This window comes from Neophocaena asiaeorientalis, unplaced genomic scaffold, assembly GCF_003031525.2.
Source record: "Neophocaena asiaeorientalis asiaeorientalis breed wild unplaced genomic scaffold, Neophocaena_asiaeorientalis_V1.1 scaffold251, whole genome shotgun sequence".
NCBI lineage: Eukaryota > Metazoa > Chordata > Mammalia > Artiodactyla > Phocoenidae > Neophocaena > Neophocaena asiaeorientalis.
In genome coordinates this window covers 232380-258271 of record NW_020173377.1, presented here as the reverse complement: position 1 = coordinate 258271, position 25892 = coordinate 232380, and the positions used below count along the sequence as shown (strand labels likewise).

Here is a 25892-nt window from a genome sequence, read left to right as displayed (position 1 = left end):
CTCCATGACATGTGGGATCTTCCTGGACCAGGGATCGAACCTGTGTCCCCCGCATTGGCAGGTGGATTTTTAACTACTGTGCCACCAGGGAAGTCCCCAATTACAGATTTCTTAAAACCTCATGTTACATCATATTTGGTACAGGTTAGGACTCAGTTTTTCTCTTTGTGTACGGAAGGCATGACAAGGCACCTTCAACCCTGCTGCTCTGCCTACCTCACAGCTGGTCAAGAGTGAGTGGGTGGAGGAGGCTCCTCTGAAGCTCTCTGGTGACATCTGTCTGCCTGCCTAGCTGCCTCACTAGATTCACTTTGACAAATGGTGTCAGGCACTGGCAGCCCCTCTTGGCATGTCTTCAGAGGAAGGGGGAGAGAGAGGTTCCACAGGGCCAGCCCTACGCTTCCCAGTACAGGGATAATCACAGGCCAGGCTGTGGATGACCTCAGCCTTTTTGGAATAGGATTTTTGCCCACTTTTCACTTCTTCTCTTACTATGGGAGAACTCAGCTAAGGCTAGGCCACATGTCCAGATGGATCAGAATGGAAAGGCAACACTGGAAGGGAAGTCAAGGTCAGGAGGAGCAGGCTGGCCTCTCCAGTGGAACAGACAGAGGACAGAGACATTTCTAAGTCCCTTGCTTGATAAGGAGAATTGACAAAGAAGGTAACTGTTTCGAACTTGCCTTTTCATATCCACTCACAAACGTACAATCCTCTCCAGTGTCTGTTCATGAGTCAAATGAAGAGAAACAGAAATTCCCCCAAGGAGGGAGGGCTGGATGTTTTCCTGTCTCCATGCAGATTAGCAGATAATCACATTTGTGAGGCAAGACGGGCAGATGGTCCAGAGAACTCAAGCTGACAGAGCTACAGTAATAGATGGCCTATGTGGGAAGGTGAAAGAGTAGCCTAGTGTTCTGGGGAAGACCCAGCAGGAGGAAGGCACAGAGCATTGACCTTGAGGCTGGTTGCCGCTTTCAAGTCTGCTCAGGCGAGAGCCCCAGCATCCCTACATGAGACAGATCTGACTGCCACTGCTTTCCATTTTGCCCTTGCCATTTACAAGGCAAACGGCTACCTCTACTGGACTTATTCCATTTGCCACAGATGAACTGAGCACCTGAGGGAAGGGAAGGCAGCATGTAGCCAGGCCAGGCAGATTTGTATGCATGAAACATAGCTCCTAGTGTGGAAATGAGGATGGACTGATGGATGATATTTCCTAACACCTCTTGTTATTTTTCCTCCATTACTGGCACCCTTGAAACCATATTTGAACATTTAGACTGTCACTTGAGAACACTGTATGAATGGCTCAGATGCAGGTACTATGCCAGGTCCTACTTGTCAGAAAGCTCTGAGAGCCCTGAGATACTGATGTTCCCTGTGACATGAGCATGAGGGGTGGGAGCCAGGTGGAACCGTGATGGAGACCTCCTGCTTGACAAAGACAGAAATGGGGAACATCAGGGCCTGATTTTGTAATACTCAAAATAATGATGTTTTGGAGTAAAATCTGGTTGATGACATAAAAATTGTGGGACTAAACAAGGAGAATAAAATGACAAGCATAATTTGCAAAGATAAAATGCGAAAGAAATAACTTACAGGGCTATAATCATTAGCTTATCAAAGGGCTTTGTAGAGATGCTTTTGGTTCCTAATTCTTGTACTATTCCTTCTTTCTTTTTTCCTTCTTTCTCTTCTGTTGACCTTTACCCCCACTGCTGTTGTATGATCTATGCTGATGGGGGCAACAAACATGCCACTTCTGATATGCCTGGACTGGATGGTCCCTAGAGAATGAAGGAGGTCCAGTCTCCTGAGGAGATCCTCTACTTATTCACATTCTGCTACTATAAACACTCCTGTGCAACAGACTTAGAGCCTTCTGGGGATCATGATCAGGCAGAGTGTGCTTGCTGTCCCTATCACTATTGCTAGTTCCTGCAGAAATCACTTTCATTTTAGCCTATAATGATTACTGCCCAAGAAATGTGCATGTTGACCTGCCTTACATCTGAAATGTAGTCAGCCTGGACTTTGTTGCTTAGCAGACTGGCTTTTTGTAAGGAGCCATTAAGCTCAGTTGACCTTTGATGAGATACCAAGCTTATTGCTCACTGGCTAAAGCAATTTCTCCAGTAAGATAGGATCCCAAACACATCAAGGGAATCCTATGAATTTTCCCAGCTGCTTCCTGGACACTGAACCTTAGTATGATACTGGAACTGGGGACAATCGGAGCTACTCTTAGGTCTCAACTGCAGCCCTAGGGCTCTTTCATCAGCACAGCTTCGTTTAGGTCATTTGGGAACAGCAAATCCGTGTGGGCTACAGCCTACAAGCCCAGGGTGACTTCTCCTGGAACCTCTGGGTTGTGCTGATTAAAGAGAAAAAAAATCGCAACTGTTTAACTGGTGTCAGTATGTCTGTGCTCAGTCATTCCTTCCACTCTGTTTATATACCAGCTCAGCCTTTCCAGCAATGGTGGAGGAAAATGGCTGTAATCATCATGGGCCAGAGAACTGGCTGCCTAGGAAAAGCTTTCCACAGCCAAATCCCATGTTTGGCAGCTCCCACAAACTCCAGGAGCAAGGGGACTATCCTCTGAAATCTCTCAAATCAATAATTCTCCACCCTGGTGTACTGCCAACTGTTGAGGTCAGGGCTGTACTGAGGTCCTGTCTGGCTGAGAACAGTCACACTGGAGAATTCCAGGCACTGGAAACAGAAGTTGGAAGGTTTCTAAACATACCTATGGGACATTCTCACACCCTGGTCATTTCCTGCAGGAACTTGGTTGATTTGGTAAGAAAACCACCCTCATACATTCCAGGTAGCTACAAAACAGTACTGCAGAGAGAAACAGTCTAAAGTTGGTAGCCAGTCCAGTCAAATTAAGCCAAATGCTTTTTGTTGGCTGGTCATTCCTTCAAAAAGAAGTATTCAATAGAATAGGAAAAAGGTTAAAAAAAAAACAGGTTATAAATAACTTACGTGTAAAATATGATAGAAGTTCTTGTGACTACCTGAATGGACTCACCCGAAGGAAAAAAGGAAACTTCCTGCCATAGAAGCCGACCCGAAAGAACTCAGGCTCCAGGCGTTGCTGCTCCGTGATGTTGTCATAGTAGCTGGCCTCCATTTTCTGTGAACGAGAAAGGCAGTTGGCTTGACTGCTAGTGGTGTCCAAAGCAAGTTCTCCCAGGCCTAAGTAGACACTGTCTTTTGGAAAGAGAACATGGTGACTCAGTCTAGATAAAAAGTGAGCCCCTAGCCCTGATCAACCTCTCCCTGGGGAACTGTCTGATGGAGAGGAAGTCTTCGCTCTCCATTGTCATCTGACGGTGAAGCAGCCCTGAGAGGCTGCTTGGAGTATCCTTCCCAATGAGTAGACTCAGCCCCACAGAGGCTCAGGCTTCCTGTACTTTCAGGGATACACATTTAACATGGACTTCCTTTTTTTGCTCAGGAATTCCTGGTTTTGACTGATACTCACTATACCAATTGAGTATAAGCTAGTGTTGCTTATAGGTGGCACCATTTTCCATCAGTCCATCTGCATTGCTCTTGTTCATTTGTCATCTGACTCGATGCTAACAGAATGAGGAAGGCTTAGTTACCAGCATCACTCGTACTGGTCCCAATTTATGAGATTTTAAACTTTAAAAGTTGAACTAATATCCAGAGGTCTGGTATTACCAAGGTCGATAAGTTTTTTAGTCTTGGATGGCCTGGCTTCAGGTTCAGAAAAACTCACTGAAATCTGACTGGGAAGACAGCCCTAATGCACTCAATCAAGCCAGCCTGCCAGCGGGCAGCGGCCTTCAAAGACCAGTCAAAAAGCTACTGCTAGAGAACCACATCTATTATATAGGCCCAAATCCTGATCAGGATCAGGGAACACAGAAGAGCTAGCCATGCTGAAAAGGGTGCAGGAGGAGGATGAACTGAGATTCCTGACTTCTCTTTGCCAATGACTGTTACGATTTAATACCCAGCACCGGCAACTAGGAAAAATTTGGGAGACCTTCAAAGTCCATTTCACTTAATTTTGAATATTTTTCATCAAAGAAGGGAAGAAGAACTTCCTTTACTTGGGTGCTCAGTATTGACCATAAGCCAAGGCAGTGAAAGAGCTTATAATGTTTTCAGATGAAGCATACCTGAACAAAATCATTTCAGGAAAAGCTTCCTCATGAAGTCGAGCTGCCACCTCCTCCTTGAAACCCCCATCCTAACCTGTGTATGCTGCTTCTCCCTTCCTTGAGCACCAGTGGCCCTCGGGGTCTGGATCATACAATCATTTGTCATGTGTTTGTTTTGGTTCCCCAGCCATAATGCAAGCATCTTGAGAGCAGGAACCTTGGCTTTTGCTTCTCCTGTACTGTCCACAGCACTAAACCAAGGGCTGGGTCCACAGTAAACGCTCCCTTAGAAAAGTGCTAGCACCTCCACTCAGGGTTGGGGTGGGGGAAGGGCAAAGCTCACCCGAATCCAGCTGAGGCTCTGATAATCGTAGAGGCTCTCATACTGACACGCCAGCTCCCTGCACAGTGGGATCCCAAACTCCCAACTCTGCATCAGAAATAGGAAAAAGGCTTCAGCACCTCAGGCAGCCTTGGAATGGCCCAAGCCCACATCAAACATATCAGAGGGCACAACCAAAGGCCTCCTGCAAATCGTATGTCACAAAGAACATATGCTCAAAACCAATTTGTGGAGAACACATAGCACTGGTTTTCTGGCTTGAGGCATAGTTTTCAGGTTTCTACTCAAATGTTTCCACTTCCAAGAGGCCTTTCCCTAACTACCTTGTCAAGGACAGGCATTACCCCAACCATTCTCTTTCATTACTCTGAAGTTCTCTTGTATAAAAAAAGTATTTACTTTTTCAAATTGAAGTGCGGTTGAATTACAATATTGTGTTAGTTTCAGGTACACAAAAGTGATCCAGTTATATATATATATATATATACACACACACACACACACACACACATACATATATTCTTTTCAGATTCCAATATTACAAGATATTGAATGTAGTTCCCTGTGCTATACAGTACATCCTTGTTGTTTATCTATTTTATATATAGTAGTGTGTATCTGTTAATCCCAAACTCCTACTTTATCCCTCCTCCACCCTTTCCCCTTTGGTAGCAATAAGTTTGTTTTCTCTGTCTGTGAGTCTGTTTCTGTTTGGTAAATAAGTTCATTTGTATAATTTTTTTAGATTCCACATGGATATATAATATTTGTCTTCTCTGTCTGACTTACTTCACTTAGTATGATAATCTCTAGGTCCATCCATGTTGCTGCAAATGGCAGTATTTCATTCTTTTTAATGACTGAGTAATATTACATTATATATATACACACATACACCCTTCGCCATCTTCTTTATCCATTCATATGTTGACGAACACAGGTTGCTTCCATGCCTTGGCTGTTGTAAATAGTGCTGGCATGAACATTAGGTGCATGTATCTTTTTGAATTAGAATTTTTGTCTTTTCTGGATATATGCCCAGGAGTGGGATTGCTGAAACATGTAACTAAAACTAACTCTATTTTTAGTTTTTTAAGGAACCTCCATACTGCTCTCCATAGTGGCTGCACCAATTTACATTGCCCCCAACAGTGTAGGAGGTTCCCTTTCTCCACACCCTGTCCAGCATTTATTATTTGTAGACTTTTTGATGCTGGCCATTCTGACTAGTTTGAGGTGATGTCTCACTGTAGTTTTGATTTGCATTTCTTTAGTAATTAGTGATGCTGAGCATCTTTTCATGTGCCTGTTGGCCATCTTTATGTCTCTTTTGGAGAAATGTCTACTTTGGTTTTCCGCCCTTTTTTTTTTAAATGGTGCAACCACGTTTTTTGGTTTTGTTTTAATGTTTTTTCTTTTCTTTAACAATTAATTAATTAATTAATTTTGGCTGTGCCAGGTCTTATTGGCAGCACATGGGATCTTTAGTTGCGGCATGCATGCGGGATCTATTTCCCCGACCAGGGATCGAACCCGGGCCCCCTGCATTAGGAGCACGGAGTCTTACCCACCGGACCATCAGGGAAGTCCCTCTGCCCATTTTTTGATTGAGTTGTTTGTTTGTTTCTGATATTGAGCTATATGAGCTGTTTGTATATTTTGGAAATTAAGCCCTTGTCGGTTGCATCATTTGAAATACTTTCTCCCAGTCCGTAAGCTGTCTTTTCATTTTGTTTATGGTTTCCTTTGCTGTGCAAAAGCTTGTATGTTCGATTAGGTCCCGTTTATTTTTGCTTTTATTTCTTTTGCCTTGGGAGACTGATCTAAGAAAATATTGCTGCAATTTATGTCAGAGATTGTTTTGCCTATATTCTCTTCTAGGAGCTTTAAGTTGTCATGTCTTAAATTTAAACCTTTAAGCCATTTTGAGTTTACTTTTGTGTATGGTGTGAGGGAGTTTTCTAATTTCACTGATTTACATGCGGCTGTCGAGCTTTCCCAGCACCAATTGCTAAAGAGACTGTCTTTTCTCCACTGTATATTCTTGCCTGAAGATTAATTGACCATAGGTGTGTGGGTTTATTTCTGGGCTAAAAAGTATTTACTTTTATGTTGTATTAGTCTCAATTAGATGATAAGCTGCATGAGGGCAGGAATCCTGTTTATATCCTTTATCCTCAGAGCCTAGAACAGTGCCAGCCATGAGCAGGTACTCAATAAAGATTTATTTAATGAGTTAATGAAGGAAACAATGACTTTTAAACTAAGATCATTTAAGCTTAGAAACAAGTCTGGAAGCTAAGTAGGAAGTAGCTATCCAAGGGCTTGGTAGTAGGTCTGATAATTTCCTTTACAGAAATGTTCAAATCTTAGAGCAGGCTTCAGATAATCCTTGCCTAATCACGTCTCGGGCTGTTTCCGTGGTGTGGCTCCTATTATGGTGGCCGGCTCATCTAACAGTGGCCTTCACTAAGGGGCAATATTGTCCATTTCCTCCTCTTTTTAATACAGTGCTTTCTCTCTTGGCGAGATTGGAAATCAAAGGTTTACTTGACATTTTAGCCAGGCTCTTCTCCCCAACTTCTAAGTACTAATTAAAATTTTTATTATAGGAAAATTTTAAACATATAGAAACACGGAAGTATGAACCCCTAGGTACTCATCACCCAACCTCAACAATGACCAACTCATGGCCAGTCTTGTATCATTAAATATCTCATCCACTTACTCCTCCCCATAGTTTTGGAAGCAAATATCAGATATCATACTATAATTGTACCCATCAATATTTCAGTATGAATGTTTAATAAGGACTATATTAAAAAACAGATTTGAAATAGCATCAGGGAGAAGGACAATACTCTCCATGTTTTATTCATGACTGTGTTTCTTTTTAAAAATTAATTAATTAATTAATTAATTATTTTTGGCTGCATTGCGTCTTCGTTGCTGTGCACGGGCTTTTTCTCTAGTTGCTGTGAGCGGGGGCTACTCTTCGCTGTGGTACGCAGGCTTCTCATTGCAGTGGCTTCTCTTGTTGCGGAGCACGGGCTCTAGGCGCGTGGGCCTCAGCAGTTGTGACTCGCACGCTGCAGAGCGCAGGCTCAGCAGTTGTGACACACGGGCTTAGCTGCTCTGCGCCACGTGGGATCTTCCTGGACCAGGGCTCGAACCCGTGTCCTCTGCATTGGCAGGCGGATTCTCAACCACTGCACCACCAGGGAAGCCCAGGACTGTGTTTCTTATCCTTTGAAGAAATTAACGCCATATGGATTGAACTGCAGGACCAATTAAAAATGTTGAAACAAACCAAAGAGAATTTTAAATAGACCCTGACTCCCTGCTCCGATACAATGCCTCTGCCTCAGTGAGCTAGAAAGCCTCTTGTACCCCCACATCACAGCTTTTAAGGGGGCACATGTCTGTCCTCTCTCTGGCTCCAAGTGCTGCTTGGGCAGGTTTCAGTGAAGGGCCCACAGGAGGGTCTGCCTGGCAGGAAGATCCAAGGGGGCTGGCGAAGCAGCTGAGCTGTGTGCAGACTGCTAGCCAGCCTGTAAGGAGCGCCCCATGGGGAACTGCTCATTTAGGTGATGAGGAACCCATGTGAGGCTAAAGGCGCTTTGTCTGCTGACGGTAGCTCCCAGTAAAGCAGTTCTACTCTATTAGGATCAATGCTTATCTGCCTCGCTGGCATCTCTGCCCTAATTTGTAGCCCTGCTGCTCCAAGCCTGCCCCTCCAACCCCCAAGGGTGAGCCAGGACACTCTGTCAGCCTTGAGGGTTGTGCTGGAACGCTGGGGGTTTTGAGAGCTACCTCGGAACACAGGGAGGGAACGCCCTGCAGATACAATGCATCCCATCTACATCTTCTCTCTTGGTTTCCTTCCTTCTGGCAGGAGGCAAAGCCAACTACACAACTACTAACCAGTGTCTGAAATCCAATCACTTCTACCAGCTTGGGCAGATGTGTGTTTATACATCCTTGTTGCCCCCACTGACAGGGATGGCACAAAAGTTGCACTGACTTGGCTCACTTTACTCAAACTGGAAAGGAAGGCAAAAGCCTGGGACTCCAGGCTGTCAGTCTTTGTACTTCTGTCTACACACAACATTTTAGAAGCAACAGACTCATTCCTTCAAAGGAGTGTGAACAATAGCAGCCCTCAGCAGTAGAGTCCAAGCCCACCCCCACATGGAGGGTTGGTTCGGTCCTGATGGCCTGTATGCTTTAGGGGTCAGAGGCCTCCTCCCAGCTTCCCTTACTGTCTGCTCCCTCTTCCCTGAAATGAAGGACCAGCTCCCATCTTCACGCCTCCCCTTCCTTCTATTTTTTAAAATTTATTTATTTATTTTATCTTTGGCTGCGCTGGGTCTTCATTGTTGCGCACCAGCTTTTCTCTAGTTGTGGAGAGCGGGGGCTACTCTTCGTTGTGGTGCGCGGGCTTCTCATAGCGGTGGCTTCTCTTGTTGCAGAGCATGGGCTCTAGGGCACGTAGGCTTCAGTAGTTGTGGTGCATGGGCTTAGTTGCTCCGTGGCATGTGGGATCTACCCGGACCAGGGCTCAAACCCGTGTCTCCTGCATTGGCAGGCAGATTCTTAACCACTGCGCTACCAGGGAAGCCCAGGAGCACTTTTCTTGCATCAGACAGGTTTTGCTTTTCTGGAGCCATTAGCAAAAAAACCCTGAATGCTTTTAAGAGAACTGGTTAGCCCTATCTACTGGTTCTGTCAGGTATGAAGGTACAGAAACAGAAAAGTTGGACCTTCTGTATGAGCCCAAGAGAATGGTTGTGATAAATACCCCTTTGAGGATGAACTCATGAAAGGGCTCACTGAGTGGTCTGTTCTCAGCACAGAAGCTGCTCCCCCAGCAATTCACACCAAAGTCAGGGCTGCTAGAAGGAGGGGAAGATCCCTGACAAGGTAGCCTACAGAGCCTCCCAGTCCTTCTCCCCTTCCTGCTTATCCACAATACTCAGGCAGGTTTTGCATTACCTTCCCTTGTTCATACTAACCTTTAAACCTGCTTTCTTAACACTACTGTAGTGTGGGGTGAAAAGGGGACCATTAATGCTCACGTGTCCCACTGCTGGGCTCAATCAGATAAGCATAACTCTACTCTGTACTCTATGCCCATGGAAAGAAAAATAAGCTAATATACTAACAACACTCATGCACACTCACACCATGCTTATGCCATTCCCTCAGAGCTGGGAGGGCTCGCTGGGCATATGGGTACGTGGCAGCTCCAGGTGGGCTGGGTGCCAGGAAGACAGACCTAAAAGTGTACTGGCATGGGGCCCTCCGTCCATCTCTGGACCAGCAAGGAGAGGAGCCTTTGGGCTGGCACTGTGGCTCAGTCATGTGTGGCTGGCTGACAGCTAAGCATGGGTCTCCTTTCTGGGCCAGGTGAAATGAGAGCTCCTGAGGTTTTGGAAAGGTTCCTGCTTGCCAGTGTGTTCCCTACATGGGTGAATGTTTTTGACAAACAAAAGTCTCTCATGTTGTGTAAAACTGATGAATGTTTTCTGATTTATGGGCGGAAGTTATTAATGTTTAAATCTTTCTTTTTTAATGATAAAAAAGCTTATTTTAAAAAACCAATTTCCATTCAAGTCTGGAGTTCAGCCACTATAGTTCCCTGAACAATCCTGTTTCAGCTTTTTAACATGCTCCAAGCTGAGTAATGAGAGAACAGCTTCAACAAGTTACACAAGCGCAGCCTTTCCAGTGTATGGGCCATAGGTGGGTCAGAGGGCCCCACAAGGACCTCTCCCAGAGATTGGAGCAGAATGGCTGGGAAGTCCCAAGGAAGTCTGAACCAATGCTGACAATGCCTGCTAATTCCACAGAATCAAGTTTAATAGAGAATAACCCCAATGAGAGGAGCCCAGACTATGCTGTAAGGAAGGGAAATCCAAGACAAGAACATGTACCCGTAAGAGGCAGTACAGGCCTCCATTGGCTGTGGTTAGAATCCATTAATTTTTACAGCTCATATTTTCTATAGCAGAGCAGAAAGCTACAATAATTTAAGTAAATCTAATATATATAAGCAGGGGGCCCAAAGCCCCTGCTGTTGGAGCATTAGTATTTACAGATGTGCAAAGCTGGTATGTGGGGTTGTCTCTTACATCCCCAATCTGGAATTGGCTTCCAAGCCACAGAATTAAGCTGTTATTTTTTTTTCCCCAGAGAAAGTCATGCTGCCTCCAAATCTAACGCACACATATGGGCCTCCACCCCCTCACCACCCCACACAGTACCCTCTGCAGCTGCTGCCATCCCTGTAGCGTTAAGATGCCACGTAGTACAGTAGAAGCTGAGACGCTCAAAGCCTTGCCTAATAACACCCACCTTGCCTTTGTTGAAGTAGTGGATGATCTTGCGGCACAGTCCCTCTTTGCGCTGCCACTCTGTCTGGGATGGGTAATGGAGGAATTCCCGCAGTGGCCTTTCCTCCCACTGTAGCAGCTCACAGTAGAGGAGCAGAGTGAACGCAGCTTCTGTGGGGACAGGGGCTATGGAGGTCCAGGGGCAGCCAGGTGCCAAGGGACCAGGCTAAGCAGCATGCCAGCGCAAGGCATGTGCAGCCCAGATCAGGGATGCTGGATGCCAAAGCTGAGATAGAGGGGCTGTCCAGCCAGTGAATAGCCCGTGAACACAGCATGAAGGAACCAAAGATCCTAGTAGACACCTTCCTCCCTTAGCCTGGTCACCTGCTCTGGGTGCTAGATAAAGTATGGCTCAGGTACCTAGGGGTCTGTGTACAGGTTGCTTTGCTCTGGGACACACAGACATGTCAGAGAGAGTTCTTGGGTTCCTTTTGGCTCAACTGACTAGAGCTTCTTTTCCAACCTTTTCAGAACTGGCTCTGAGGGGTAAGCACTGACTAAGGCTTTTCTCAGCCCTCCCGAAGCCAGCCTCAATGCCTCCAGCTCCATTTTCTGAGCTCAGCATGGCCCTGGGAATGACCCTTTCTCCTTATCTTGACCGTTTCTAAAAGGACCAGAGAGAAGGAGTGTGTACGGTGATAACTGTGTGATGGGCTCCATTCCTGGAGGAAGCTAAAATGGATGCTGGGCGCAGGGCGGGGCCCTGTGACACCTCCCATACATGTGGAACAGTTGGAGAGGGTTTACAAAACAACCGCAGCTAAATGCTGTAGCTTCCTAAATCCCAAAGACTCAGTAAGACTGAGTTACAGCAGCGGCTTATAGTCCCATGATACAGTCTGCTCTTTCCTGTTCTATTTGCTCAGTTTTAGTGGGCATCTCCTACTAGCAAGTTAATTAGTTCTAGCTTCTGCCTGGCCTTCAAGGCCCTATTCAAATCTGCTCCCCATGACTATGAAGAATCTCTTTTCAAATTATCTAGTGACCCACTTCCAGTTTTAGCCAGGTATATTGCCTGCAGCCACTTTCCAGGCTCCTGCTCACGTTTGCGCTCTGCCTATGCTCTGGCTACTGGACCCTCCTGCCCAGGGATATACGTGCCTCCTCACTGGAGCTGTGAAGCCCCTTCTCACTGGGAACAAGCCCATGAGGCCCTCAAGGCCTCCCTCTAGAACTCAGAAAACCATGTGAAATCCTTTTCTTCCCTGCCAATATTCTTTTCAGATGTTACTCCTGAGGCCACCAGAGGCAAGGCTCAGCAACCTCTCTCTGTCTAAATTCCTGACATAGCCTTTCAGTGATGGCCCAGTCCTCCAGGAGTTTAGTAAATGCCTCTATTGATACATGGAACTTTTCAGTCTATCACTTCACTGCCCTCTCAAAGGGCTGCTGGGATCATGGGTGGAAGTGGACGCAGAGAATGGCAGGTTCATCCCAGTCATTTCAGATTTAATTCTTGCCAAGCTGTGTCAGGAAAGGTGGAATCTATGCAAAACACTCTTTAACATCTAACATAAAATAAGGAAGGAGGATTCTGTGTTTCTACAAATTCATCTAATTCTCGTAATGCTGTGGACAAGAATAGCTTGAATTTCCTGGCCTATGATACAAATTCAAGTCCTATGGCTCAAGGGCTAAGATGTGATGGCTGGTCACCACAGTGAAGAAGTGGCTATTTTGGGGGAACTATGATACAAGGTAATCAGGCAGGACACACATGGGTACACATATCTTCCTGACTCAAAGTGGCGCTCAGTAAACAGAGTGTGACAGGTATGTTGAAATGCTTTTAAATTTGTTCTTTTAGAAAGGGCCGTAGTAATGGATTAAATTGTAGATACAATGAAAGGGTCCCTGTCTGGTCTGTCAGAAAGTAAGGTGAACATTCTCCATACTCTCCACTGGGAGCTCAATGTGGGGCTGTTGTGTACTTGCAGGGGAGGAGCCCAGACTGCAAGGCAGGTCTGCCAGCAAGTTCTGGAAGTCCCAGGGTTAGGCTGATGTTCCTGTGTTATGGCCTCACTTAGTTCCAGCTGTGAAGGTCCTCAGAGAAGTTCTGCTCATGAAGAGGGACCGTGAGCTCAGGATGCTCTGAACCTGGCACACCAGAATTTGGAGGTCACCCTTGAGGCCTCAGAGCGGGTGAATAGGAGGCAAGGAGAGTGGAAGAGCTTTGGGCAGCAAGGCACAAGTGGAAGTTCCACCTGCTTTTTCTCCACCACGTTACAAAGGAGTTGAGGGAAAGGAGTGAGGTGATGGGCATCATGGGTCCTGACACTCTGCTAAAATCTGGGAGGCACCAGCTCAGAGCCTTTCTCTGCCAGCTGTGCATGTATGTCCAGTCTGTCCTCATGGGGAGGTGTAGCTTCCCCTTCCCACTTACCTGTGTAGTTTTCGGCCTGCAAATGCATGTCACAAAGCTTATGGATATAGCGGATATACATCTCTTCTTTGTTAATCTCAGATTTGTAAAAGTTCTGTAAGAGAGAAGGAAATATAAATGAAGATGGGAGAGGCTGCTGCCTGTGGAGGCCATCTCTGAACTCCAGGCAGCTGGCCAAAACCCTGGGTGTGCTGGACAGGAGGGAGAAGACAGGCCGTGGAGGTAGCCAGCACCAGGAAGAGAAGGGACCAGCCAGAAGGTACACCTGCTGGGGGTGAAACCTCTGGCAGATCTGCAGGAGCCCTGAGTGATGAGACAGAGGAAGAATACCAGGGAAGACTGGAAATTAGAGTATGTCAGGGTTGGCGGGACCTTGCCAAGAGGCCAGGCTAGAGCTCTGTCCAAAGAGAAGCTCATTTCATTCCTTTCCCAAGTAGGAATGTGAGTGATGAGGTGCAAGTTTCCAAGTTACCAGTAACAGAGCTGATGTCCTGACTCAAACCCTTAGGCTTGGAACTTCCCTGGTGGCACAGTGGTTAAGACTCCATGCTCCCAATGCAGGGGACCCGGGTTTGATCCCTTGTCAGGGAACTAGATCCTACATGCATGCTGCAACTCAGAGTTCACATGCCGCAACTAAAGAGCCTGCCTGCTGCAACTAAGGAGCCCGCCTGCCACACCTAAGACCCAGAGCAACCAAATAAAAAACAAAAAACCAAAAAAACCCCTTAGGCTTATAGCCATGTATTGTAGAAAGGACAGGCCAATCACAGGGCAGGACAGAAGCCACACTACGAGGCAGAGAGGAGGAAGAGCCCATATTCTCTCACCATCAGGTTAACAGTGCAGCCGATCTTCTTATTCTCTGTCTCCTCTCCTTTCATGCAATCCCTGGAAGGGAGAGCACAGATGAATGCACAAAGTGGTGCCTCTGGGACAACACAGAGACCTGCAGTGTCACTGAGGCATTAGTATGTCCAAACCCCAGATGAGGATGCTCTCCAACAGAAACTTCTTCCACAGATGAGACTGTACTGTGAGCTCCCTCTAAGCTTTGGACCCACTCCTAGGGTTCAAAGATCTCTGTTCAACTGGACCCCTTGCTCTGGTGGCAGAGTGTAGAGCCCAGATGCTATATCAGGGCATTAAGTAACACCTACCAATGCCTTCAGCACAAAAGAGTATGTCAGTAAAGTAGAAGGTTAAGTCCTCAAGTTTCCAAAAGGGGAGGCACAGAGCTTTCCTTAAAGGGCAGTTTTCATCTTGTAGGACAGTGTTTCATAGAAGCCAAGACACTCTACTCTAGGGACCCACCTTCAGGACCCTGTGGCTACAGCAACCACGACATGGCTGCCATGTACATAATCTCATTCGCTTTTCTCCCTATAGTGTTCTTCCTGTGCACTAGTCTTTGGAATCCCCTCTAACTAGGAGCAGTTGGTTTGGAGCTTTTTTTCTGATTTAGGGGTAGCTTCGGCCAGAGCTAAGCTGCATTCATGCTGAGTAGGGCTGGGTTTAGGAGGGGTCATGGCTGGCCTTCCAGACACAGAACAGCAGGAACACTGAGAATGAATCCTTGCCAAGGGAGGGCAGGGACTGGTCAAAGCCAAGCTCCTCTGGGGAGGAGAAAGGCCTAGCACAAGGGGATGAAAGAGAATGAGAACCAGACTGGTGAATCCAGCAAGAAGCTTCCTGTACACGCAGCTAGCTGGAGTCCCAGATGCTCTCCCTTGGCATCTGCATGACATGTAGCACAGAGAAGACAACTATTGCTTGGGTCTGGGTTTCCTCTATCATTCCTCCTCATTCCTTATCACCTTCCTCTAGGTTCCCAAAAGGCACTCTTAGCTATCGCCTGAACTCTACTGACAGAATAACTAAGGCTGCAATGGTAGCATTATTGTTACTTTTAGGCTAAGTCAAAAGCCATGATATGACTAAGAAGGCAGGCTTTCACGAAAAAATGAATTTCACATGAACTCCCAGACTGAATGTATCATAAAGATCTCTGAGCTCACAGGCTGCCTCCTCTAATCTGCTCATGGCCAGGATCAAGGGACAGAAATAAACAGATTTTACACAAAGAATGGAGGCATGGAAAAGTTGGGTCCCCCTTCCCTGGAAAAACCAAATGAAAGTCCTCCTGGGTCACATTTCTGTACCAGGTGATATTTTCCTGCCCATCTGCCACATGGCTGTGAGGAAGGTCTGCGCTAAGGACCTAACTTGCTCTGGAGACAGCCTTTCTCTTCCTCTCTGCTGTGCCCATTCCTCTGAGCCTTGACTTTTCTGGATGAAAAGCCAGAAGGCTACATGTCCCTGGGATACCTCCTGGATACACGTGCCCACGTATCGGGGGTAAGCCCAGGAAGCCCTGGCCTACCCTGGGAGAAGGCTTTCTTCCTCTTTCTCCTTGGCCATCAGGAGATTCCTAATGACTGGTGATGGCACACAACACCAGAACAGTCCTACCTCTCATGGCCACGAGGTCTCAATTTTAAGGGCAGGGGATCCTCCTGCTGGGGAGAGCATCTGACCAGAGAAGAGGTCAGGTAGGTTCCTGAGAAGATACCTGTAGTCAAGAAGGCGTTCCATGAGGCGGGTGACCGAGGTTACAAAGGAAATGCCGGTCTCGCGCCATGTTTCCTGTTCAACTTTCTCCAGCAGGCTATTGGTGGAAGCAAACACAATGCACAATGCATGAGCCTTCCTTGGGCACCAGAGTAAGGTCCCAGAGCCCGTGGGGCCTGTGATGGATCTGGAGACGGCAGACTTACCACACTGCAGTCTTACCTGGGGTAGGGCCCAAACAGCTGGGTTCTACTCCATGCAGCAGAAAGCAAAGACAAAGCAATTACTGAACTGGCCAGCAACCAATGAACACGTCTTCCATTCTCCTGTGCAAGTTCCGAACTGAGGGAGCGGTTTCAAAGCCCCAGCCCCTTTAGGTGTACACACTGTGAGATCTGTTCTGAAGAAGCAGCGGAGTAAGAGTCCACTGAGGGATAGACCTGGCTTTGCCAATTGGCTGGCTGCCTCTATCACTGCTTAGAACCATCCTCAGCAAACATACTAACCAACGTTTTCAAGTAAACCAAGGGAAAGATTCCAACCAGTCTTGAGGGCCCAGCGTGAAGGACAGTGAGTCCAGGAGTTACACTGTCATCTTCACTGTCATGGGATACTCCCATGTAAAATGTGCCAGAGCCAAGAGCTAAATGCTCAGGTGCTTTTCTCACTTGCCAGCCCATGCTCCTGTCACCTCCAGGTAGCCTCTGACTTCTCCAAAGAGCCTGGCTTCTGAGATCCTCTGCCTTTTCACAGTTGTCTCCTAGGGGATGATGACCTGGATGGACTCTTTCTGTTTGCTCTAGTGATTATCTCAGGTCAAGGTCTCACTCCTGATCCTTTTGTACACTGTCCCTAGCTCCCTAAGGTCATGAAAATCACCTAGAGTGGAAGCCTCAGCCAGGGACCCAGCACTGGGAACTCACACCCACAGCCTGACTGCCGTTAACACTGCAATGATGACAGCTGTCTTCCTTGCACACAGCATCTAACTTGAGCCGAGGCTTCTGGGAAAGTGAGGGTTTCCATGTGACCCATTTACTAGAGCGAGAAGGTAGGACCATTGTCCTTCACCTCTGAGCTGCGTGGAAAAAGCCACTGTGTTCACATTTCCCAAACTGTTCTACAGAGCTCTGCTGTCCTGGAGGACAGAGAGAGGTGTTCTGTGAGCAAAAAAGCATGGAAGATGCTGATCACCACACCTTCCTTTTAGAGAGTTTTCACATCTTTCTAAATATTAAAGGCTTTGAGAAGTCCTATAATACAGAGGCCTGTTCGATTTTATTTAACTGAGTCTTTTCTAAACTGATTAGCCCATGATCCACGCCCACCTCCCCCCAGCATACCTACAAACATCTTCCCCAAACACAGATTGGGAAATGCTGCTCCTTGGTTATCAGTGGCTTTCAGTTCTCAGACGTGAACAGTGTTTATGTAACACTATTTGGTCAGGTAATTATTAATAGCAAGTTATTTTTGTGCTTTTTCCTTCACAGTAAAATCATCAGTTAGTGGCTTAGGAAGAGATTTCTCTTCCTTATTTCCATAATTAGAAACATCTTCAGCTAAAAGAGAAGTACTAAAGGATGGATTCATTTTCACAAATTAAAATTACTTAAATTTCAAATGAATTCACATTTTATTGCATGACTCATCAAGGAACAAAGTAGGCAGGGTGTAGCAGGAAGATTTCCCCCTCTTGAAACTGGAATATCTGGGCTGTACCCCCAGAGCTGCTTCTTACTGGCCATGCAACTGAGGCCACGCTACCACTTCTCTGAGCTCAGTGTCATCACCCCTACTCCTCAGGATAATATCTGCCTTGCCCACCTCACAGGTGAGTTGTGAGGATTAAATCAGATATGTCAAGAAATTTTGTACACTGTAAAGTTCTAAGCAAATGTACAGTATTATCATTAGAAAATATATTACAGGCTTATCTTAAAAATGTCACTAAAATAAAGAAAATCTCAAAGCTAGAGATAATGAGTGAGATAGGAGAGGGCTCTAGAGCTGTAAATGTCTTTAAATTTTGTTTTTTAGGAAGATAAAATACCCAACTTTACTATCTCTCTGGGAGGACCATGGCTCTCCTGAGTCCTTCCTTTGGGCTTAGCCCTGTGGCTAGTCCTGTAAGGTCTCTTGGCCTCCATCAACTCAAGACAGAAGCCACAACTGGTGGACCTGGGACCCTTGACGTCGGTCAGTACAACCCCCCTGTTTCACAAATGGAAACTGGTTTGGAAGGGGGTATAATTTGTTCAAGTCACAAAATTCATGGCAGTGTTTTTCAAGCTGATTGTACAATCTTACAAAGCAGAGATTTAATTCCCTCCCTCCCCCCACCCCGAAATGTCAGCCTTGAGCCCTCACTGAGTCCCCATGAACTGTTTGCCCAACTAGATACAGTACATGGTATGAAGATATACGATGATCCTTTTGCTATCAGCAAATCCAGGAGCTCAGAGTTATCACCTGTCCTTACATCTTTAGTCAACTATGGCAATCCCTGAGAGAGCTTGCTGTCATGATGTCACTTTCTTGTTGACAGAAGGTGAGCACTGCTACCACCAGGAACAACCCTGGTCTCTCCTGATACCCACACTCTGAAGCCTGCCCAGTGCAGGTTGCACCGCTACCCTTCATTAGCCCACCTCACCCCCTCCCCCAACGTGAGGTACTTGGGGCTGAAGCAGCTTACAGCAGGCCGAAGAGCTCCCTGTAGCTCTCATCGCCTTTCCCTTCTGACACCATGCTGTCCAGCTTGTCAATCAGCTCGGCCTCCACCTAGAGGGAAGCAGAGATTTTGTAAACCCGAAGTGACCTCAGAGGAAGGATGGGAAATCCAGCCCCTGTGATAGGTGAGGATGGTGGGGAACTGCTTCCCGATTTTTTCCTTGCACCAAATAAATCCTAGAGAAGGCAGGATCTCATCTACAGCACTGAGAAACCACCCTGCCTCCCCAATCAGGAAGGGCTCCCACTCTAGTGGTTTAAATGAGTTGGAACTTACACATGCGTCTCAGATACTCTTTTCCCTAGGGGCAAAAGGCAAGGACTCTCTGGTGAGAGAAGTATTTCGAATCCAAAAGAGGACTTTGTCAAGTGTTTTTCTTTCTTAAAAAATATTCATTCAAAGGAATTGGTATGTATAAAATACATTTGGTTAGAACTTTACCCTCTATCAGCCAGCCACAAAGAAAGCTTGCTTTGGGAGGCTGGTCCTCACTTTAATGGCTGGCATTAGTCTGGGCTGAGGGAGATGTGTTTCCTTCAGAGAGTCCCCTTCAGGCTAAAAGGCTCTATTCTTTGTCCTCACAGGACCTAAAGCCCTTGGAGCTGCCGCCCCTGCCGCTGCCTCGTCACTGGGGCCCCCTGCACTTGTTATTGGATTCTTAAACCATAAGGAGCAATACTGCATTCATTCCTACCTCACTAATCTGCAAGGCATTCAACAGTGCTAAGCCACTTCTCTAACAGGCCTCAATGCATATACTCTAAGGTGAGAAATTAGTTGTAAGTGATGTGAGATAAAAATCTTTTAAACTGTTCATTAGCCTTTAAAATGTGGTATTGTTTAATTATTTATATAGATTTTTATATAAACAAAAAGTGGCATGGTTGCATTTAATAATGAGCTATAACAAAAGCATTTTCTCACTCCACATAGGGCCAGAGTCCTAAGATGGTGAAATATTAAATTAATAATTGAATTAGGAAATTCATCAAAGGCAGTTACGGTTTCTGAAACCCTATCAGCAGAAAATGAGAATGGATGAATAAATATGGCCCTTTTATAGTGGTCTGGTATGGCCAGGTGGAGACTGCTGTACATTTATGTTTGGCCTAATCAGTCAGCTGCTTGAATATACTTTCCAGAGGAAATACAAAGTCTGAGATCAGAGGTCCTTAGGGATCGAGGCCATCTGCCTTTCTCCGTGTGGAGAAAAGGCACCCGCAGGGACTTGCCTGCTGGGGTCATGTAAAGTCAGGTTGGGATTTCTCATCACACACGCAGGTACAGGTTGTGCTTTCCAGAACAGGGCAAAGTTGGGGAAGGGACCTGGAGCAGCAGAGAGTACAACAGCGCAAATGTGGGTGCAGCCGTTCCCTGGAGTTCTCAAAATGGGTCCCTGGGCCAAAAGCATCAAGTCACCAGAAATCTTGTTAGAAATACAAATCCTCAGGCTCCACTGGATTAAAAACTCAGGGGTTGGGGGGCAGCAGTCTGTGTTTTAATAAGCCCTCCGGGTTGTTCTGATGCTTATTCAAGTGTTAGAACTTCTGTATTAGGCAAAGGAACTGGTGATGGAAGGATTCAGGGACATTACTTCCTCACTCCCTGCAGTGCTGATAAAGGAAGAAGTTACTAAGAAAAATTGAGAAATCCAAAATGGGACACTGAAGATCAATGTATGCAAAATCAATGTCTCTAAGTTAAACAAATGCTAAGTTCTTCAGATATATCATGTCATAATTGGTAATACTGATGATTTCAGGTCTGCGGAGTTACTTTTATTTTATAAAACCAATATTCCTGAAGTGACACCTTGTTATTCATTCAACAAACATTTGTCCTGTGACATAACCAGCTGCCTACTTCTGTACAAAATATTTATCTATGCCTAAATTTCTGCATTTATGAAATGGTAATGGTGGTTAACATTCCTCTTCAGCATCACTGTGCCCTAGCTCTTGGGAAGTGCTCAATGAATGTTAGTTTTGATTTTCATCTTCATGAACCCACCATGTCTCAGGCATGGGTTCTAAGAAATAAAAGCACAAGAAATGGTCCTGGCCCCAATAACTCATCATCTGGTAGAGGAGGCAGGGATAACAGCTAACACAGCTCAGCATGGGCAGTGCTTAGATGGGGCACACACAGAAAGTGGCCTGGGGTCTGAGTAGTCTACAGACAACAGAGGTTGTTAGAGAGACATAGTGCTGTGAAAACTTAAGAAATGTTTTTACTCTTTGATACAACAATTACAGGTGAGAGATTTACCTAAGAAAGTAACTTAAAATGGATATGTTTTTTGTAATGTTAACAGCAAAAATTTGGAATGAACCTAAGTTCCTAAAACTATGAGACTGGGAATTCCCTGGTGGTCCAGTGGTTAGGAGTTGGCAGACTTGGTGCTTTCACTGCCATGGGCCCCGGTTCGATCCCTGGTTGGGGAACTAAGATCCCTCAAGCTACAGGGCACAGCCAAAAAACAAATAAACAAACAAAAACACCAAAAGCCCCACAAAACCTAGGAGTCTGATTAAATACACTGTGGTCCAAGCTATGCAGTGGAATACCACGTAGCCTCTAAACTGACAGTGTGGTGCAGAGAAGCATTAACTGACATGAAGGATAGTGATGACAAGGTGCTACTAAAAAAGGGAGATTAAAAACCAATATACACAATGGTTCCAAAAAAACCAATGTACACAATGATTCCATTTTTTAACTTAAAAAACTCTATGCATTGGGAAAAAAAGACGTGCCTAGCCCCTCTCCCCCACAAGTTACTAACAGTACAATTATGAGTTAAATCTTTTCACTATAGCTTATTTGCATTTTAATTTTTCTATATTAAATAAGTATTGTTTTTATAATTAGAAGAAGTATTTATAGTAGGTGGTAAGAAGTAGGGGAGGAGTTAGTAGAGCCAAAGCTGTGGAAAGCACAACTAGAACCAAGACCAAAAAGTCAATTGGACTTTAATGATTAAAAACTTTTTCGAGAGAGCAATGTCAACAAAAGTGGGTGCACAATATACATTAGACTGAACTGATAGGAGGGTGGGAAGTGGAAATGTGGGGATGAAAGAGTAGACTACTCTTTTAAAATATGTAATGGCAAAGGGAAGCAGCAGCAAGATTTTTTTAACCAGGGACAACGAGATTTACATGGCTTGCTGGATATCAGTTATTCATGACAGTCTTATTGCAGGAAAAAATGCTACCCATCAGCTGAGTCTTGAAGTGTGAGCCAAATGAGCTCCAACTTAGTCTTCCACAAAGCTAACCTTCCTTATTCAGTGTTAGTGATGGTTAAGTATAGCCCAGCTCTTCTTTTAGTAGACTCAGATGACCCATGGTGCAGTTCTACAATGTCATCTACTTCTTGGTAACCAGGTTCTCTCATCAGGCAGTTGTGCATTTTGCACAATTAGAAGGCACATGTTGGGGCAACATAGAAAAGCAACAGTTCTTTTCTGTTTGAAGTTATTATTTCCTGAAGTTCTGAAGGCAATAGAGCTTCACACTCTAAAAATGGATTCTTATCTTAAATACTATTTACTCAAGATAGAGAGCATCTATGAAAAACCTAGAACTAGCATCATACTTCAGTGAAACACTGAATGCTCTCCCCTAAGATTAAGAAAAAGGCAAGGAAAAAAAAAAAAAGAACAAGGATGTCTACTTTTATCACTCTTATTTAACATCAGACCAGAGGTCCTAGCCAGTGCAATGAGGCAAGAAAAAGAAATAAGAGGCTTACAGATTAGAAAGGAAGGAATAAAACTATGTCTTTTCACAGGTGATAGGATTATCTAAATATAAAATCACAAGGAATCTACAAAAAAGCTTCTAGAACTAATAAGTGAGTTTAGCAAGGGTGGAGGATACAATGTAATGTACAAAGCAATTGTATTTCTATATAATAGCAACAAACAACTGAAAATTTAAAATTTTAAATCAGAATAATTTATAATAGCACCAAAAAGCCCAGAAAATACTTACATATAAATCTAACAACATGTGCAAGATCTGTATGCTGAAACTACAAAACATTAATGAAAGAAATCAAAGAACACCTAAATAAATGGAGAGATATACTGTCTTCAAGGACTAGAAGTATTTATTAAGTACTATTAAGATATCAATTTTCCCAATTTGATCTACAGATTACAATGCAATCCCAATCAAAATCCAAGCAGGAATTTTTATAGATACTGACATGCTGATTCTAAGATTTATAAGAAAAGGAATTGGAATAGCTAATACAATATTGAAAAAAAAAACAAAGTCAGAGGGTTCACACAACCTAATTTTAAGACTATAAAGCTACCATAATAAAGACTACGTGGTATGGTGACAGATTAGACATATAGATCAATGGAAAGACTAGTGAGTCCAGGAAGAGAACCACATGCCTATGGTCAATTGATTTTCAACAAAGAATATAGTCTTTTCAACAAAAGGTGCTGGACATCCACATGGAAAAAGGAAAAATAAAAAGTCTTGACCCATACTTCACACCTATACAAACATTACCTCAAAACAGATCATAGATCTAAATGTAAAATTATAAACCTTCTAGAAGAAACAAAAGAGAAAAATTTTATGGTCCTGGGTTAGGCAAAGAGTTCTCATATATGATCCCAAAAGCACGATCCATACAAGAAAAATAATGATCAATTGGACTGCATAAAAATTAAAAACTTTTGTTCTGTGAAAAACATTGTTTAGCAAATGAAAAGACAAGCTAAGAGAAAATATTGGTAAATCATATAGTCAACAAAGGACTTATGTTCAGAATATATAAAGAACCCTAAAAACTCAACAATAAGAAAACAAACAGCCCAATTAAAAATGAACACAAGTTTTGAATAAAATCACTTCACCAAAGAAGATACAAAGATAGCAAATAAGCACATTAAAAGACGTTCGGCATCATTAGTCATTAGGGAAGTGAAAATTAAAACCACAGTGATATACAACTACACACCTATTAGAATGGCTAAAATAAACAAAGAGATAATATCAAATTCTGATGAGTATATGGATCAACTGGAACTTTCACACACTGCTGTGGGGATTTCAAAATGGTATAGTCACTTTGGAAAACAGTTTGATAGCTTATAAAGTTAAATATACATTTACCACAATATCCAACAATCTTACTCCTAGGTATTTACCTAAGAAAAATGAAAGTCTATATTCATACAAAACCTGTGAAGAAAAGTTTTTCAGAAGCTTTATTCATAATCACCAAAAAGTGTAAATAACCCAAATGTCTTTCAAATGGTGAATGAATAAACTGCAATGGCATACTACTCAGCAATAGAAAAACTGATACATTTAACAAAATGGATAAATCTCTCAAAGGCATTATGTTAAGTGAAAGAAGTCAGTCTCAAAAGGCTACAGTCTACATGATTCCCTTTACATGACATTCTGGAAAAGGCACACATAGTGAAGGAGAATAGATCAATACCTGCCATGGTTAAAGGGAAGGGAAGGGTTTGACTACAAAGGGGCAGCAAGATGGAATTTTTAGGAATTAAAAAAATCTTGACTGTGGTAGTGGTTACATGACTTTATGTGTTTACCAAAATTTACAGAGTTGTAAATCCCAAAGACTGAATTTTACTCTTTGTAAATTTAAAAATTACTGTTTGCCTGGTCTGCTCCTCACTGTTACAGTCACTCACTCTAAGAGCACTGGTTCATCCCAGAATCACAGGGTTGGGAGGGAGCTTAGTGGGGAACTGGTTATAGTCCCCAAGCCAAAGTAGAAATTTCTCCTCGAGGCCTACAGGGGGCTTCTGTTTGAGAACCACCAGCAAAGAGGAACTCCCCATCTCTGAAAGCAGGCCAGCTTACAGCAAATAACTTGTTGCTAGCAAATTATTTCTTTTATTAGCTAAAATTGGCTTTTCTACCACTGTTTTCTACCTATTGTTCCTAATCCTATTCCCTGGAGCTCTAGATAAAAGGGCAGGGGCCATCTCCTCCACCTTAGGGGTGGCAGAAGAACTGCACAGAGGGACAACCTGAAGTCAGTCAGAAACCAAGGGCTTACACCTCATGGACCCACCCCTCTGTGCAGGAGTCTGTGAAATTCTAGGCTATGAGAAGTCATCTGGTCTGGGCTCTAGCCTTAGAAATGCCCAGACCACACACACTGGGAAACCTCCAGAGAGAAGAGACAACACTCCCAGGACCTCCTCCTGAATGAAGCTGGGAGGTTACAGTCTGTCATTCTCTCCTTGATCAGAAAGTTCCTTTCACATGATGTTCAATTCCTTTCCTCTGATTCTTTTCTGGCCTCTAACTTCATGAAGAACATCCACAAATCAATTCTGGCCAGTAAGTAAAGGAAACCCTTGAACAGGACTCAAGATGGCCAAGTTACAGCCTACTTCCGCTGGAACTATAGCCAGGCATCTGGATCACGTGCCTGGGCAAAAGGGGTCCATTCTAGGGGAGAGCACCCTTAACACTGCCAGGTGTTGTCTTACCTGTTTGAAGTTGCCATTTTTCCTTTGCTCCCAGTCCATCATGTCATGAAAGATGGGAATCATGATATTCCGCACTTCTGGCTGTGGGACCAGTGTCACACCCAGAAAAGGACCAATCATTCCCGGAATAAAGTGGATCTTATGTTCACCTGAACAGCAAAACCCAACAGATGTCAGTTTATGCTTGCTTTGCTCCTTCCATAGAAGCTTCCCAAGTGGGGCCACAACACATGATTTGATCTTCACTGGAAGCATCTGAGAGCATAGCAAGCTCTCCCCTATAGATTTCTGAGATACCCGCTTCTCTTGGCTTTTTAGAGTTCATGGATTAAACTGGCCCAGTACAGTTAAAACAAACTTTCAACAGGCACAAATTCTTTCCAAAGAATTTACTGGGAGGTTCTACAAACTATCTGAAAATCAGTCTGAGGTCAAGGAACAGAGTTCACTACTCTAGACAGAATAGGATTTCTGAGTACACTGTAATAGTTTCAGATAATCTGTTCATAGTGTTTATTTAGCAAGGAAAATTCATCTATTTCTGCTTAAACACAATGCACTATCCCTGGGGTTTCTGCCTCTAGCCCAGGGGCATTTAAGTGATAAGGATGTTCAGTCCCAGGTCCAGCCACTAGTGATCTGAAATCCATAGGCCTCTTCACCGCCTGTGCTCAAGTGTGCCCAAGAGGCCCCCTCCTGAGTTACCAGGAGCCTCCTACACAGCCCTACCCTGACAGACTGGCTGAGAGACTCTCTGTGCACCCTCCAACCCCCACCCCTTGTCTTCACACTGCATTTTTGATGGTAGCATTA

At 44.5% G+C, this 25892-nt stretch overlaps 1 protein-coding gene across 1 annotated transcript in view; it reads right to left on the bottom strand.

Moving 5' to 3' along the window:
- DOCK3 (dedicator of cytokinesis 3) overlaps positions 1–25892 on the bottom strand; it is a 203857-nt gene that overhangs the window by 18796 nt on the left and 159169 nt on the right. The window contains exons 27-35 of the mRNA XM_024746488.1: positions 25080–25228; positions 18542–18627; positions 16066–16092; positions 15845–15940; positions 14103–14163; positions 13273–13366; positions 10852–11000; positions 4495–4581; positions 3047–3151 (exon numbers count right to left, since the gene is read on the bottom strand). Coding sequence (XP_024602256.1) covers positions 3047–3151; positions 4495–4581; positions 10852–11000; positions 13273–13366; positions 14103–14163; positions 15845–15940; positions 16066–16092; positions 18542–18627; positions 25080–25228 — 854 coding nt within the window. The remainder of the gene's footprint in view (positions 1–3046; positions 3152–4494; positions 4582–10851; positions 11001–13272; positions 13367–14102; positions 14164–15844; positions 15941–16065; positions 16093–18541; positions 18628–25079; positions 25229–25892) is intronic.